At 42.7% G+C, this 17,944-nt stretch overlaps 1 protein-coding gene across 2 annotated transcripts in view; it reads right to left on the reverse strand.

The window, feature by feature from the left end:
• The window catches only part of GLB1 (galactosidase beta 1), a 316,597-nt gene that overhangs the window by 11,993 nt on the left and 286,660 nt on the right, over positions 1-17,944 (reverse strand). For both annotated transcript variants that reach the window (XM_078688334.1, XM_078688335.1), the window contains one exon: positions 15,313-15,534. In XM_078688334.1, the coding sequence (XP_078544460.1) occupies positions 15,313-15,534 (222 nt within the window). The remainder of the gene's footprint in view (positions 1-15,312; positions 15,535-17,944) is intronic.

The raw sequence follows: 17,944 nt of genomic DNA on the forward strand, positions 1-17,944 counted from the left end.
CTTGATGATAATACTCAACTTGTTTTAAAATGGAGCCAGCGCCTGATGACTTGTTACGGCTGCTGGGGTAAAGGATGCATTAGCCATCTTAGATCAGTCAATCAGCTCGGCCAGTCTTAAATTACAGCAATTTAAAACAATCTGTATGCAATATTACACACCGGATTGAATTTCGAAAAGGGGTGCAGATGGGACCTCATATTGCCCCCACGTGTAAGCGTCATACAGCAGATATAGTACACATGTTCATCAACTGCCCTAAGCTTAAAAAAGGATATTGGGATAGCTTATTTGAATTAATCTCAGCACATGTCGGGACTAAAATCAACCCGAATTAGAAGAAAATCATGTTAGGTTATAAATCTGGATTGGCTCCCAGTTTGAGGTCACTAACAAGGATTATAATAGTTAGTGCACGCATATGTGTCGCCAGGGCATGGATCGATCCTATACCTCCCATGGTATCTGAATTATGGCCAATGCTCCACCAAATTTATGAAAGTGAAACTTCTATTAGTAAAGCTCGGGGTTCTCAATCAGTTAAAAAAAAGTGGGAAAAATGTGGTCACATTGGCTCTGGTCCTAGCTGACTGTTTTATATACTTTACTGTTGGACTACAGATTCTTTTTTTCTTTTTTTTTGGGATACTCTAGGTTAAATTATAAATTCACCCCTCCCTTTCGTCCATCTCATTCTTATGTCTGGTAATATTTTGTATATGTAAGTGATTGCAATGATTATTCTGACTCTTGGAAAAATCAAACAAAAATGTATTGAAAAAAAAGAGTACATCCTAATGAATTTCTGCACATGTTAAGTAAAGCTGTGGTCTATTAGTGACATATCGCTGAATATTTCTTTGCACGCTGGCGAGTAAATAATTATTGCGAATAGACATGGCCTTTCCTTAGAACATTTTGCAAATTACAGCCTAACAAGATGCACAATGTGGACTGTAACAATATGTAGTATTTCCCCAACTCCAAGAATGACCTGGCAGACTCAAAAGCCATCTCTGATGAGCTCCAAGGCTACATCACTTTAAACTTTAACTGATTTTCACTTAAGCTATTGTACAGCACAAGCACTTCTCATATTCAAAAGAGGGTGCCCATATTGTCAGTCAAACTAGGAAATGTAAACACATCCCCCTGCATTTAAGTTACTCTACTATCTGCCACCAAGCACAGGACTACAATTTTGTCCTTTTTTATGTGGCCCACTAATCTTCAATCACAAGTGGCCTGTATGTTCAAATGCTTCAGAAAGAGAGACAAATATATTCTAAAAGCTGTCTGCCTGTTCCACAGCATTATCTATGATATAGCAGAATAGCCTGTCCTCTTATTTTCAATTTAATCCACACAAAGAAGGGGCGATAGGTTGCATTCCTACTCCGACCTCCCCAGTCAAAATACAATTCACACAACAGAGAGGTAGGAATGTGTACTATAGTTCAGTAGTGGCATGTACTCTGTGAAAAAAGACTGCCCTCCCTCACAAATTGTGACATGTTTCATCATCGGGCTTGCTAACTGACACACCTGTGTAGACCAATGCCTGGGGTGGAGCAAAGGGGAGGGGAAGACAGTACAAACAGAAAATAGTGGTATCACCAAAGAATGTGCAGTTTGTGAAGGTGTTGCAGTAAGGAGGGTTGAATTGATCCTAATTTTCTATTTTCACCACCATCCTTCACGTTTTTAACCTTGGCAGTGTGGTCCAGGAATAAAATAATACCACGGACACACCAAGTGAGTTTTAACCTTCCCAAACTGCACATTCTTTGGTGATCCCGCTATTTTATGTTTGTATTGTCTTTCCCTCCCATTTGCTCCACCCCAGGCCTTGGTCTGCACAGGGGTGTCAGTTAGCAAGCCCAAAGATGAAGCATGTCACAATTTGTGAGTGAGGGCAGTCTTTTGTCACAGAGCACATATTTTCAGTCACTCCATTCAACAAAGCAGCAAAATGTCAGTTGGCAAAATAAATGTGGTTCAAACGTCTGCATACCCAACAAATTGAAGCACCAATTTCATCCAACAGCTTTCACATTCAACCATTTAAAGGGGGTGGGGGGGATCATTCTTGCAAGGAAAAACAAAGCCACAATCACTAGGACAATAGTGGGCTCCAAGTAGTATTACTTTATTTTTAAGCACATCTAAATCCAGTATTAAACAACCATTTGCAATGCAACAGGTCTCGCATTTGCAAGAGTTTCAGCTATTGGCATTGTAAATGACAATGCCTTTTATTTATGCTTTAAAAACAAACATATAAATAAAAGGCATTGTCATTTACAATGCCAATAGATGTCAACAGAAGCGTCACACACTGAGCTGCAAGCCTGCTACAATCTTTCCCTTGCCTAGTCCACCATGGTAGAGAAAGTGTGAAACTGTATGTTTACTGACATTTCTCATAGTATTCACAGATTAGCTCGAGCACAGCCAGCGCTACCATCACTTTCAGCCTGTATGTTTTGTGTTTCTGGTTCTTGCCAGAAGGGATCAGTCTGAGTGGTGGTGCGTGATTTGTTGCTGCGGTGAAATGCCCAACAATGCTCTGGTGCAGACTGCTTGTCAGACAACCATCACCAGCTACTCCATACTGGAGGGGTGTTTATGAGATGTCAACAGACGTCTGTCACACAGACTGGCTAGCCTGTAACGGCCACACAGAGGCCGGTAAACCAGTCACAGTCCTCCCTAATTTCATAATACCAGATGTAGCATGGAGTAGTTTGTTTACTCACATGTTCCCAGTATTCATTGAGCAGGTCAAGCACTGCCAGTGCTGAACATTCCTTAACATATGTTCCGTATATGTAGTACTAATCAGAGGTGCAACTAGAGCGATTTTTCTTAGGGTGCTAGGAAAAGAATTTGGGGGGGGGGGGGGGTCATTCTTCCTGCAACAGGCAGAGTGTAGATGCAGGGGCTCTAAGAAGGGGTGGAAAAACAACAAAGCCTAGTTAGAAGTAAATTGTCTTTTAAAGACCTGTGATGTACTCGGGTGCGGCTATGGGTGCCCATCTCCATATGCTCTGTGCCAGCCGGGAGAGCTGTAGGGAGTGTGTTCCTCCTTGTTTTTTGAATGTAATACATTGCTGTAATATTGTCCGTCTGGACTAGTACAGCTTTGTTTGACAGGTAATGCTGAAACGATTTTAGAGCTAGAAAAATCGCTAGTAATTCAGATGATTTATGTGGAGTCGTTTTTGTTGCATTGTCCATGTACCCTGTACTGTGTGATTTTGTAAATGCGCTCCCCATCCTGTGAGAGATGAGTCTGTGGTTAGTATTATCTGTGGTACAGGTTCTATAAACAGCCGGCCCTTGGAAAGGTTCTTGGTGTTCCACCATTGCAGAGAGCGATATGTCCGGTCGTCCACCACCACCAGATCTATTATTTGTTGCTGAGCCTGATTCCACTGACTTGCTAAGCACTCTTGAATGGGGCGCATTTGTAGTCTTGCATACAGCACTATGAAAATGCAAGATGCCATCATTCCTATTAGATGCATAAACACAGCCTGGCCTGACAAACACGACAGGGGGGAGCATTTGTAGTCTTGCATACAGCACTATGAAAATGCAAGATGCCATCATTCCTATTAGATGCATAAACACTGCCTGGCCTGACAAACACGGCAGGGGGGAGCATTTGTAGTCTTGCATACAGCACTATGAAAATGCAAGATGCCATCATTCCTATTAGATGCATAAACACTGCCTGGCCTGACAAACACGGCAGGGGGGAGCTTGGGGGGGGGATGCTGAAGCCCTTTGAGCCCAATGGGCGTTGGGCCCTTGGTACTAATCACAAAGGATTCGTCTTTGTGGGGGGGCATGACTTGCTGATTTAGCTCAGAAGGTACTCAGTTGCATGCGACGGACTTACACAACCAGCAAATCCAACAAAGAGCGGCTTTTATAAACAAGCCGAGATTACGTTAAAGAAGGAAAATGCTACTTACCAGTATGCATCTGTATTTGGCATGTAGGGCTGCAGAACCACACCCTATTTATTAGATCACCATCTGGTGGTGGGCCCGGATGATTACACTTTGTTGTTGTCTTGGAAGAGTCTTTGCCTGTTGGATGACTCCTCCCTTAGATCGTAGTGCTCATGGGCATCGACTCCATCTTCAGATTGTTTTCGCCATTGGGCAAAAGATGGAGTTGTGTGAGTACATATAGAGACGACCATGTATTGTGTATGTAAATAAGATAATACTGGAACAAACACAGGTAGCCAGGGAGGCGGGTGGGCGTGTGTGGTTCTGCAGCCCTACATGCCAAGAACAGACGCATACTGGTAAGTACCATTTTCCGTTCGGGGCATATTGGCTGCAGACCACACACTAGATTGCACAGCAGTTTCTCCCTTAGCGGCGACCACCCGTGTCTGTTGCAGTAGTTTGAAATAATGTTTTGAGTACAGCCTGGCCCACACTTGCTTGTTATTTTGCCTGCACATCTACACAGCAGTGTTTTGTAAATGTGTGCGGAGTAGACCATGTAGCTGCTTTACAAATGTCATCTAATGGTATGTTCCCTAGGAAGGCCATAGATGCCCCTAATTAATGGGTAGAATGAACCCTAGGGGGAATGGATTGAGTGTGTTTTACTTTTTGATAACAAATCTGAATGCACTTAACAATCCATCTTGCAATGCCGGATTTTTAAATTGGATTTCCCTTATGTGGAGGAGAAAAAGACACAAACAGTTGTTTATTTTGACGAAAAGGTTTTGTCCTATCAATGTAGTAGAGAAGCGCTCTCTTCACATCTAATGTATGTAGAGCTCTGCCTGCCACTGTTTGTGGTTGGGGAAAAAATACTGGCAACTCAATAGATTGATTGAGGTGTAAAGGTGAAATGACCTTTGGCAGAAACTTTGGATTTGTTTTAAGAACCACTTTATTATGATGAAGTTGTATAAATGGTTCTTGAATTGTTAATGCTTGTAACTCACTTACTCTTCTAAGTGAAGTCACAGCTACTAAAAAAGCAACTTTCCATGTAAGGAATTGTAATTCACACTTATGTAATGGTTCGAAAGGAGGACCCATAAGTCTTGTGAGAACAACATTTAAGTTCCACACTGGAGAGGGAGGTATTCTAGGAGGAATTATTCTTTTAAGTCCCTCCATAAACGCTTTGATTGCAGGTACTCTAAACAATGACTAATGTTGTCTGTTTTGAAGATATGCTGCTATAGCAGCAAGATGTAACCTGATTGAGGAATATGCTAAGTTAGATCTTTGCAGATGTAACAGATAGCATATAATGTTTTGTATGGAAACATCTAAGGGGTTGATGTTGTTATTTGTACAATATATAACAAACCTTTTCCACTTTGCTGCATAACATGCTCTAGTGGTAGGGTGTCTTGCTTCTTTTATGACATTCATACAATCAGGTGGTAAATATAGATATCCAAATTCTAAGACCTCAGGAGCCAAATCGCTAGTTTGAGCTGCATTGGGTCTGGATGTATAATCTCTCCATGGTTCTGTGTTAGTAGATGTGGAGAGAGTTTTAGTTTACAATGTGGTACTACTGACATCTCTAGTAGCGTGGTGTACCAAGGTTGTCTTTCCCACGTTGGTGCTATGAGAATCAATGTGAGAGAATGTTGCTGTAGCTTGCGAACCACTAATGGAATTAGTGTGAGAGGTGAAAAAGTGTAGGCAAATTTGTTTGACCAGTTCATCCATACCGCATTGCCTTTGGATAATGGGTGTGGGTATCTGGTAGTGAAGATTGGGCATTTGGAGTTGTGGTTTGTAGCAAACAGATCTATCTCTGGTTGAGCCCACTCTTGAAAAAATAGCTGAAGAACTTGACGATGAAGTTCCCATTCATGTATCTGTTGTCTTTGATGACTTAACAGATCTGCAACTTGATTGTGAACTCCTGGTAGATGTTCTGCTAATAGAATTTTTTTTTCGAGGAATGACCCATCTTCATGTGCTCTGTGCCAGCCGGGAGAGCTGTAGGGAGTGTGTTCCTCCTTGTTTTTTGAATGTAATACATTGCTGTCATATTGTCCGTCCGGACTAGTACAGCTTTGTTTGACAGGTAATGCTGAAACGATTTTAGAGCTAGAAAAATCGCTAGTAATTCCAGATGATTTATGTGGAGTCATTTTTGTTGCATTGTCCATGTACCCTGTACTGTGTGATTTTGTAAATGCGCTCCCCATCCTGTGAGAGATGCGTCTGTGATTAGTATTATCTGTGGAACAGGTTCTATAAACGGCCGGCCCTTGAAAAGGTTCTTGGTGTTCCACCATTGCAGAGAGCGATATGTCCGGTCGTCCACCACCACCAGATCTGTTATTTGTTGCTGAGCCTGATTCCACTGACTTGCTAAGCACTCTTGAATGGGGCGCATTTGTAGTCTTGCATACAGCACTATGAAAATGCAAGATGCCATCATTCCTATTAGATGCATAAACACTCAAGCTGGTAGTGAGTGTTGTGGTTGGAATCTTTTGATAAGATGCTGCATAGTTTGCATTCTTGCTGGATTGGGGTACACTACTGCCTTGGATGTATCTATTGTAGCACCCAGATACTGCTCAGACAGGGATAGCTGGAGATGGGATTTCTTTTGATTTGTTTGATGCATGTGCTGTACACATTGGTTGTATGACTTGGATTTTATTAACCAATCGTCCAGATATGGGAAGACATGAATGTTGTCCCTTCTTAAGTGTGCTGCTACTACTGCTAGACACTTTGTGAACACACGAGGTGCTGTAGTTACTCCGAAAGGGAGTACCTTGAATTGGTAGTGTTGACCTTCTAGAATGAACCTTAGGTACTTTCTGTGCGATTGATGTAAGGGAATGTGGAAGTAGGAGTCCTTGAAATGTAATGTGGTAAGGAAGTCTCCCTTCTTTAGCAACGGTAGAACCTGTTGTAGTGTGACCATATGAAAATGTATGTACAGGTTTAGGGGCCTTAGATCTAAAAGAGGTCTGAGGGACCCGTCCTTTTTGGGTATGAGAAAGTATAGAGAATAAACTCCTGTGTTTTGATTTTCTTTTGGGAATGGTTCTATTGCATTCTTTTGCAGTAGAGATTCCATCTCTTGTCTTAGTAGTATGAGGTGTTCCTGTGAGATGAGACACTGTCTGGGTGGTATTGTTGGAGGAGTGGAAGTGAGCTCCAGACAATAACCTGACTGAATTATTTGTCTCACCCACCTGTCTGTGGTGATGGAGTTCCAGACAGGTAGGAACTGTTGTAACCTCCCCCCAACAGGAGTGGAATGGTCTTGGGGGATTTTTTATTTTTATTTATTTTGAGAGTTTTATACAGCGCGAACAAGATCTTTGCAGATATCAGAGCGCTTTACAAGTAAAAAATACAAAGTAAAATATACAAAGTAAAAATACAAAGTAAAGAAGCGAATATACAAAGTAATATATGAGGTAGTTAGGTACAAGGTGCTAGTTACATAGGTATGTCAAAGGACATGAGGTAGGTAACAGGTGTGGTAGTGTAGGTACACTGAGTATAGACAAACAATTGTGTCAATAGCATAAAGCGCAATAGCAAGGAGCATATACTTGCTTAAGCGTGTTTAGAGTATTTAGAGTTTAAAGCCTAGTTGAGGTGGGTGTGTGCAGGATGTATCGTCCCACAGGTGCGACAGTAGAAGGGAAGTAAGGATCGTTGAGGTGGAGAGGGTAAAGTGTGCAAAGTCAACCAGGTGCGTCAACAATATAACAATATACATAATCAACCAGGTGCATCAAACATTATAACAAAATACAAAGAGTGAGCGTATACAATTACGTAATTCGATAATACAGGGTACAATAGGCCATGGACGGGCAGGACTTACAGCGCAGATTCATGAATGATACGTAGAAATAGGTCATGTGTATTTTGCCATGAGGATCGCTTTAACTTCATTCTTAAAGATAGTGTTGGAGGAGATGGAAGGGAAGTCACTGTTTGGGAGTAGAGGTGTTGCGATTGTTGTTTCCTCTACCTCTACACTTATTGTTGTTTCCTCTATAACCTCCTCTATAATATCCTTTATTAGGCGAGGTTTGGTTGGGCGCTTTAAAAGAAGAGGAGGTATTGTCAGTTTGGAAAGCTTTAGAGGTGCCCCAATAAGAGGAGCGACGAAAGGAAGGTCTATGGGCTTGTGTGTGTAAAGTTCCCATGGATTTTGTCGTGTCAGTATCTTTTTTCATCTTTTCTAGTGCACTTTCCACTGATGGACCAAAAAGATGTTGTTGGTCAAATGGCTGGTTTAAGATACTGGCTTGTACTTCTGGTTTAAACCCAGAGATGCGTAAACATGCATGTCCACGCAATAATACCCTTGTATTTATTGCTCTAGAAGCTGTGTCTGCTGAGTCTAGTGCACATCTTATGGAGGTATTTGTAATGACTTTGCCTGCCTGTATTAGGTCAGAAGCCATGGTCTTGTATTGCTCTGGCAAGTGTTGCATGAGTGACTAACTCATCTTAATGAGCTCTATCATATCTTGCTAACAAGGCTTGAGTGTTAGCAATCCTCCAGATTTTAGCAGCTTGTGAAATGGTGCGTTTTCCCGAAGTATTTAAAAGCTTAGCCTCTTTGCCAGGGGGTGGAGCATCCCCTGTTGTCTGCGAATTAGCTCTTTTTCTCGCATTTGACACTACTAGGGAGTCTAATGGCAACTGTCCTTGTATGCTGGATCAGTTGGAGCCGCTTTGTACTTTTTTTCTAGTCTGGGATTAATTACCCTTGCTCTGACTGGGTCTTTAAATATTTGGGGTGCATGTCTTACCACTCCACTAAGTACTGGAAGTGTGGTTGTGGTCTTATGTGATGACATTAAAGTGTCCATTAGGAAGTCTTCTTCCATTGTATCTGTGTGTAGGTCTACCCCAAGTGGCTGCTCTATGAATGAGCTGCGTAAACCCAATAGTGTCACCTGGGCGAGATGGTCTAGATGGGTATACGTCATCTTCTGGTGCATTATAATCTTCCCATGGGTTCCCTGATGGCCCAGGAATATCATCTGGGTCATTAATGTAATCTATATGATGTTCACTCTCTATGTCCTGTGAGTAACTATCCCCATCATCCTCATCTTGTGGTATAAGACTATGTGTACTAGATGGTGAATGTACAGGAGAAATATCTACTGGTACTTCTCTTTCTGGTGAAGGGATCCTCATTGGTGAAGTTTGAGCATGCTTTTTTAGAGAAACTGGCGGTGTTTTAGGATAGTCCATTTTTCTCTTTTCATGCACTGAAATGTTATGTCCAGTCTTTGGATTAATAGGAAGAGTTTTTTGCTTTAGATCAGGTTTAAAAAGCTCTTCTACTGGCAAATCTTTTTTCTGCGCCGATTTATATGGTATGGGGCCGAAATGCTTAGGTTTAACAGTGTCCATTGTCTTTGGAGCATGTTTTGGTTTCGGTTCCGAAGACTTTTTCCTAGGATCCGTGCTCTTTGGATCTGGAGTTTTTTTCCCGAAGTACGTTTCAACTCATCTACCTTCGGAGCCGAAGTATGTTTCGGTACCGGAACCTTCTTGGAGTCCACTTTTTTCGGAACCGGGGTAGTTTTTGGTTCGGTAGCTTTGGGAACCTCTTTCGGTGCCGAACTTGCTTTCGGTTCGACCAATTTCGGTACCGAAGGATGCTTTGGTGCGGTGTTAATTTGGGCTTAAGGACCTTCTGCTTTTCGGGACTGACAGACTGACTCGAGCCCGAGTCGACTGGAGGCTTTTTTGTACTTTTCGCTGCCGAGCCCGAAGGCGGGGCGTCGGGAGGTTTTGTTTTGTGTGCACCTGGACCCGAAAGTGGAGGTGGAACTGAAGCCTGTCCCGGTATGGTGGGGTGAACAGGGTCGACGTCTGTACTCATGACCTGTTGACCAGCTGGAAGATAGTCATCTTCGGATTGATCCTCGACTCCAGAAGCTGAATCCTCTGCTTCGGAAGCGATGTCTTCATGCTGCTGTTATTCGGCATCTACTTCAATCGGAGCCTCGTCTATGATGAGTTCTGGTGTCGACGAAGATGACTGCGCCATTACTCTTCGAGCTCGACGGTCCCTGATTGTTTTCTTGGACCGGAACGAAGCGCAGGCCTCACAGTCTTGACTCTCGTGCTCTGGAGATAAGCAGAGATTGCAAGCGCAGGCCTCACAGTCTTGACTCTCGTGCTCTGGAGATAAGCAGAGATTGCAAACCTCATGAAGATGGGTGTGAGGGAATTTGTGTCCACACCGAGGGCACTTCTTCAAGGGTGTTCTTTCCATGAGCCAAAGGCCCAATGGCGCAGTTGGGCTCGACGGCCCCGACTAACGCTGGAATAGAGAAGTGAAGTCACTGTTCGACACTGGTAACCAGAATCAATGTTGAAGACGATGCCAATGGTATTTTGATTTATTTATGGATTCGAAAAGAGATCGGTAACGGGACCGAACCATGAACACATTCGAGCCCGATGGCGAAAAAAAACAATCTGAAGATGGAGTTGATGCCCATACGCACTACGATCTAACGGAGGAGTCATCCAACAGACAAAGACTCTTCCAAGACAACAACAAAGTGTAATCATCCGGGCCCACCACCAGATGGTGATCTAATGCAATAGTGTGTGGTCTGCAGCCCATATGCCTCGAACTGTCTGTTACTCGCAGCAGTACTATTTACAGCCCCGTACAGGACCAGTCACAGAGGGTGCGTATAATTCGAGGCCCCTCTGAAATGGATGATGAATGGCCCTTTTAGCTACAGGTCCTTTGAGCGCTGCCACTTTGATCTCATGGAGAGAAGCCCCCTCTCACTGCCATGACTCCTGACAGCCTCAAACAGGGCCCCCATGCAGTGCACCTCATAAAAGCCCCCATGTCATTTATATTTAATTCTAGCATCTCCACAGAGGTCTCCATGGTGCCTTTCAGCAAAGCACGTTTAATAACTGCGTACGTCTGCCGCCGAGTTTCAGATCTGATTGCATAGTAATTAATAAAATTATTGTTCCCAGGCATAAAAAGACATATTCAAATGCATTACAGAGGTTTGAACACTGCACAGACTTTCCAGGTCGATAATAAGACGCTGTGTAGAGAACACTGTCGATGTTTGTGTCAATACGTTTTTTTGAGCATGTTCGGCAATTAGTCGAAACGTCTTTCTGATAATTTCTTATAATTATCCTCAGTGGTTAATAGCAGCTGTTCCGGGTGACAGGTATTTCCAAGACCACTTGAAAGGTTTTTGGCGCAAAGGCAAAATGTGCAAGATACAAATGTCATAACAAAATGCTGCAACCAATCCTACTTTGGTTTGTGGCTTGAAACCAATCTATTCATTCCACGAATGTGGGTTTGGCAGTTTGCCATTCATCCATCTAAGGTCGATAAAGTGAGTACTACCAAGTTGGGTCTATCAGTTATTCGGCGCCAAGATGCCCAGTGACTGAACATGCGCTTTACAAATGCACATTATACAAGGTACAAATATATGCGTGATCACAAAATGTACAGAAATAAGTTGGGGTTAACAGTTTGTGTCTTATCTGTCCTTCTCCAATCACCGTTGTTTGGCATGAGCAGACTTTCAATAAATCCTTGTTCTGTGCCTACACCAAGTTGGCCTAGCTGCTGACCTGTGCAGAAGAGAACAAGGCGATCAGATACACCGATGAGTTAATTACCCGTGAGTCACGAGACTGTTGCGAAATGGACCCGGCCTTGTCACGTTTCTGGCCCATGAGACCGTGAAGGAAGTGAAACAATCAACCATTGTGTTCTTGGCTGTGTTTAATAAGTAGCATTTCAAATATAAATGGTGCCAAAAAGAAAGGGTGTGCTGCACATAAAATGTATGTGGCTCAATTCATTCTACTCGTCATTTGCCAATTGCAGGCGTTACCAAATGTAACTTCTAAACACTCGCCCGCCCGCTAAGTAAGGCATATCACTGGGTGCCAGGCTGGCTAAGTGACCAGTGTGGTGAAGATGCCACCCCCCTGTGAGCTCACAGGTTCTGTCAGATGCTTTGGAGAGGTGAAACAGACTGCCGTGTACCCCCTCTGGTGCTGCTTCAGCCTGAGTGTCCCTCGTGAACAAACAAACCGAAGGATGTTTCCTCTGGGACACTGCATGCATTTGTTTATGAGGCCGGGGACACTGAGGAAATAAAGTACTCCCAAAAAGAAAGATACCGACCTACAGCAATCCAGAGCCAGCTGGTGTAATCTGCCCACTCCCCCCCTCCTGCCTCCAGTGTCTGCTGTCTACGGCGTGGGCCCAATTCAACGAAAAAACAAGCGAGTATTTGAAAAAGATCATAAGCAATTCTATGAAGTCTGTTCTATTCCCTTCCTTTCACTCTCTGTTAATAGCTCTGCGTGTTATCACTCTGTTCAATTCCTTGAGGCACCACTGTGTTCAAAACACTTCCTTATTGAGCCGCACGTGCAGTACAAAGAGAAATCAACCATAAACCAGCTGTCTCTCCGGGCAGATTTGACATGCCTGAGGCCGAGCGCCAGAAGAATCAAGGAGGAGTGGGAGGGGGTGAGACGCAGGCTACATCGTGAAAAACAGATGGCACACTGCAGGCAATTAAAAGAAGTGCAAGCAGAGCGGACTGAAACTGTAGTTAGGCGCCACTGAATTGGAACTACACGGAAGTTAGCAAATGACCAACAGCCAACAGAAAGGGAGATAACAACAGCAATACCACAAGTAAGCCAATAGCAAGCAGGACAACAGATTACATGAAGTTTAAGCCAACATACATATTACTTTAGGTCTTGCTGAGACAGCGCATGCAGCGCATGCAGTGCATGCGCTGCCAAGGTGAGACCTAAAAACTACAGGGTCTACAGAATACCAGAGTAGCAGCACTAATGGACGTCCTACCCAGACACCACATTAGCAGTGCCAAAAGACAACTGCAGTGGCTCCATGTAAATTAGAAAATTCTGTGTAAACCCCTTATGCTAGCATATAAAGCGATACATGGATCTGCACCTGATTAACTGAAAAAAACAGGTTGCAGAACTATCAACCAACAAGAGGCCTGCATTGTTGAGATAAAATTCTTCCGCTCCACATGGTGTCAAAAGATCACAAGCAGCGGCAAAAACCAATCTAGTTTTCACACGCAGGACTCCATATAATCAGCCTGTATGCAGGATGCAAACCCAAATCAATATATCCGTATATAACTCCTAATCATCGGCCTAGGGGAGTAGCAGTTTCTAGTCACAGCCAAATAGAGCTGTGTGGCTGCTTATATGAACAGCAGCTTCTCCTTAGTCCTCATATTTTGATGGTACATACTAATCTCTTCTTAACGCAACAAATCTCTTTACTGGTCAGATGATGCACAAACTGTTTACCTGGAGGTCCATTTCTTGAAGATAGAAAGTGTTGCTCTGACTAAGAAGAAATGCTACTTTCCTTTAAATTGTTGGAGAAATACTCCAGTGAAATGGCAACTCGTGGATGGCTTCAAAATATTTTGGTACAAAATCCTAACTTATGGCAGCTGTGGCAGAACAATTCAGGGCATACAGCTTTGCAATTTATGGTTGAATGCAATGGCGCACACACATCCCTGTTGGTCACATGACTGTAACAGCTGCTTAAGTATGTGCAACTGTAATGGCCAGATTTGTAACCCGAAAACGATATCACTACCATTCTTTACGGTCACTGTAATGCCAAACATACTGAGGTGAGCTGAAATGAGGAATGCGCCAGGCCACCGTGGCATCCATTTAGGCCAAGGGCATGGAGTCTGAGGTAATGTAACTGCTATAAAGACGATAGAGATTGAGGAGAGAAGTAATGAGGTGGTGTAGGACTGCCGTAGAGTCTTTATGGAGGAGACTCTATGGTTTGGAAGAGAAGGGAGACGTTTTAAAATAAGGTTCCTGCAGAACGTCATATAGTGATACAGTGGATGAGGCCAGATGAGAAGAAATGTTTCGAATTGACAGTTCCGTCAAGTAGTGCTGCTCGGCAAGACAGTGACACAGTAGTCATATGATCGGAGGGCAGTCGGACGCCTTACAATATAGTGCAAGCAAGGGAAGCAGCCTCTCTCTTGAGAATGGCCATATATGGTAACACGCACAGTTGCATTTCGACTGCTGGCTGACACGCAGCGGCTTTCCTATTATTTCATGACTCTTATGTATTGATGCTAGTAAAAATGAATAAATATGAGCCAATCGTTTCAACATTATGCTCCCTATCATGCTAACAAAAACCATGTTCTAACCTGATCCTCCAAAAAATCCGGTAGTAATTAAAACTACTGTACACTGTTGAGATCTAGAGTGAAAAGTTTACAACAATGAAAAGAAGAACAGAAGATAGGCCCTGCCTGCGCCTACCATTAACATATGTATTCACAATCCTACTTTCATGTTCTTTCTGTAATTGTCATAATTGTTCAACTTTAGTCACATGCAAATTATTGTTTTATGTTTTTAAATAGTAGGCTATAACTAAAATGTCCGTGGGGAACCTAAAAACGACTATGTATCGTAAACAAAATGATGCACTGCATATTTAAAGAATATGGGTTCGAATTATTAATTGTTTTTCACAAACAGATGCCATTTCAGTGTTTAGATGGCTAAACTCCGAGTCAGTAGTTCCAAATCCAAATTTAGATCATCATGAGTTCCAGGTTTTCTAAATGCGAATTCCAATGTCAACAGAAGACTATTTCTGCTAGCCCGGCGGATTGTGCATAAACGTAAGAGTAGTGTGCTGGGAGTGCAAACCAGGGGGTTTCCAGAGGGGTGACGCGATTGGGGGTCAGGTGAAATGATGATTCTAATCATTGGAACACTCACGATGTAAGATTGTGTGGAGGCACACAGTTTGCATGGCAATTGCAGCCTGTGAAACACATGTAAATGTACTGATACAAATAGTAGAAGTAAGTGTGATAACACAAAGGCAAAAGTTAAACAATCTGATATTTCATGGGAGTTCAGGAAAATGGTTTTCTCCATCTGGAAAAAGATAAATGTTACCTCTGCGTACTTCCGCCTGCAATATTTTCTCTTGCAGAATGGACACCTTTGGATAACCCTCAGGAGTACGTATATGTCAATAAGAATACAGATGGAAAACAATTTGTGTAGATTTCCACTAATGCTCCACGTTAGGTTTGTGAAAGATGAAAATCTAAGCATGGATTTCTGACTTTTCAGCGACCCTCTCGTACATGAGGCATGACATTACTTTTAAATTAGAAAAAGCATGTACAATGGAGAAAAAAAAATGTTAAACGTGCCATACCTTAGTCCAACCAGGAAACTGGATGAAGGTGTCTTGAGGTAAGTCTGGGATGCCACTTGGAATTGTAAAGCTACCTTGATAGAAGGCAGGCACAGAAAAGTCAGGACTGTCACCAAGAGATTGTGGAATGAGTCCATGGATGACGACACTGTCAATATTCAATGGGTAGATCAGCCAGTTGATGAGCACATCTTGACCAAGAGTTATGTTTGTAAGAATACCCTGCAAATCAAGAAACCACAACACACAATAAATTACGTTTCTGTGTTCCGGCAATCCCTCCCACCATCCTACAAAAAAACAGGTTAACTGGCAATTCACAGAAATCTTTTAAGAAACTGTGGTGGAATAAATGTATATGGCACAATGGTACAATATTGTCTAAGAACAAAAAAATACAAAAAGGGTGTTTATCATATACATTAGGCAGCTTTGACATATTTATATAAAAATACGTGGCTAATCGTAAATCACAAAAGCATGAGTTAAATACCCAACGACCATGTCCGTACTTATGGCACCTCTACTTACAAAAAAAAGTACCACTTTTAGGTCCTTACTACAATAGTAAATTGAGGTGCATATTTTGTCAAATTAAGAAAACTCTTCATTGGACATCTTTCTCTAGAGCTGGTTTTTCCACTTACTTTAAGTATTGTAGCAACGAAACCACAAGAAACAATATTAGTCATGAAATGTTAATGTGTATGTGATATTGTTCTCATAAAAGCAATGCTCAACAATTCTGCCATAGGCGAGCCCCAATGTAGAAGAAAACAATTTCAACCTGAAGACCTCAGCAAACTTTCAGACTAGCAAGAACAGAAAGAGCGGCATTATGTTATTTATAATTCTGCTGCACACATTTACTACTGTTATGGATTTGTGGTGCTTTTGGTATTCCGGAGATTACTTCTAAATGGTTCTGGTGGTTCCACTGCAGCTTGAAAAGCCGTGCTATCAGCAGTGTGCAGAGATATGCAAGTCTCATAGTTGAAAGCCAGGAGCATACCAGTTCAGAGTTTATGGTGTTAGATGGTGAAACTAGGACTCCACGAAATTGCTGAGGCATCATCCAGGTTGGCAGGCATGTCCATTGCTAGCATAAGGCAGAGAGCTGTTGGATGTCATAATAACTGGGCAACGGTACATTGATTTTTATTGGATGTAGGTTATAAGTACTGTCTTTTTGTATTCTTTTTTATGATAGTATGTGGTGTTTCCTGGTGCAGAGTGCTATGTGGAATACAGTGATACAAACTCATCTTGCCTAGCTGTGGTGTGTTTGGCAAGTCTGCAATATTTTGTCTGACATGCACTGCACATCAGCCGCGGCCCGTGGAGGGAGTTACGGTGGGGCAGGAAGGCCGGGCGGGGGAGGGGCAGGGTGGGGTGTGCTAAAAACCGGAGTATGGATAATTGGAGGTAAGTAAACAATTTAATTAATAAAACTAATTTCGTAGCGCGCACTGCCTCGCATTTTGCACATAAAGTGCGTTTCCTATGGTTGTTAGAATGCGGTATAGATAGATTTATTGTACATTAACATCAACTGTAGGCACTCAATATACTAACACGAGCTAATTTCTAAAATGGTTTCAAATTACAATTGTTTACATATGTTTTAAACAGGAAGATACTAACACGTGTGGAACACATTTGGTGCTTCTGTGCTGTGCTTGTAGGATACTTCCACGGCGGTAGAAAATCAAGAAAAATTATTTTGTAAAGTCGCACAAATTTCCTCAACACACTCATGAGACAATGCCGGCTTAGCTGAGATGTGTTAACCGACCAGTTCTAATTGGCTGTGCTAAAAACTTTTTAAACCAGAAACCCCAAAATTGTCTAAGGAGTAAAAGCACATTGCAGGTGTGTAAGAACAATTGCTGAAATCTATTTTTCAACACATTGGGCCTGATTCACAAAGATAAATTACACTTTTGGAGTTAACTACTTTTTGGCTATTCCCATAATCCGAGTGTAAGGTACACTTTTGAAGTCAAAATGTAGTAATGTTCCCCAGGGAGATAGTTATTAGGGCACGCTTCCGACTGGTTCAACTCCGCATTCTTCATAGATCCGATGCCTCGCGAATGATCCAATTTCAGATCGGCCATTGTATGTCTGAGGAGTGTGCAAGGGGCTGTGGAGAGAAAGGGTCGTTCTTCCACATACTGTGGTGCTGCCCCATAATCCAAAAATATTGGGAGAGCCTGTCCCGAATCATGCCTACAGTGGTGGGAGAGCCGGTGTTGACGGAATTGAGTAACTGGAGAGATAACGTTGCCGCAATGGGCCAAGATATGGCTGGCACAGGCAGGAGGTGTGGCCATACGAAATATTGCCCATGAATGGGGATCAGGGGACGCCCCCTCTGTTAAAGCCTGGAAAAAAGATATGGACTGGTGCTTCAGGGTGGAACAATCAGTGTATCAAAGCACGGGCTGCCCACGCAAATGGGGAAAGATATGGGGTGCATGGGCAAAATACAGAGGAATATGGACAAAGGAAAGTGTGTCTTTCACAAGCCTCTTTGGACCCAATGGTGGAGCAATACCTCCAGAGAGAGCAATAATGGATGCAGCATGCTAGTAGATCTCAATGCATGTAAACTTCTGTGACTATATAA

The sequence above is a fragment of the Lissotriton helveticus genome, chromosome 4_1 (assembly GCF_964261635.1).
Source record: "Lissotriton helveticus chromosome 4_1, aLisHel1.1, whole genome shotgun sequence".
Classification (NCBI taxonomy): domain Eukaryota; kingdom Metazoa; phylum Chordata; class Amphibia; order Caudata; family Salamandridae; genus Lissotriton; species Lissotriton helveticus.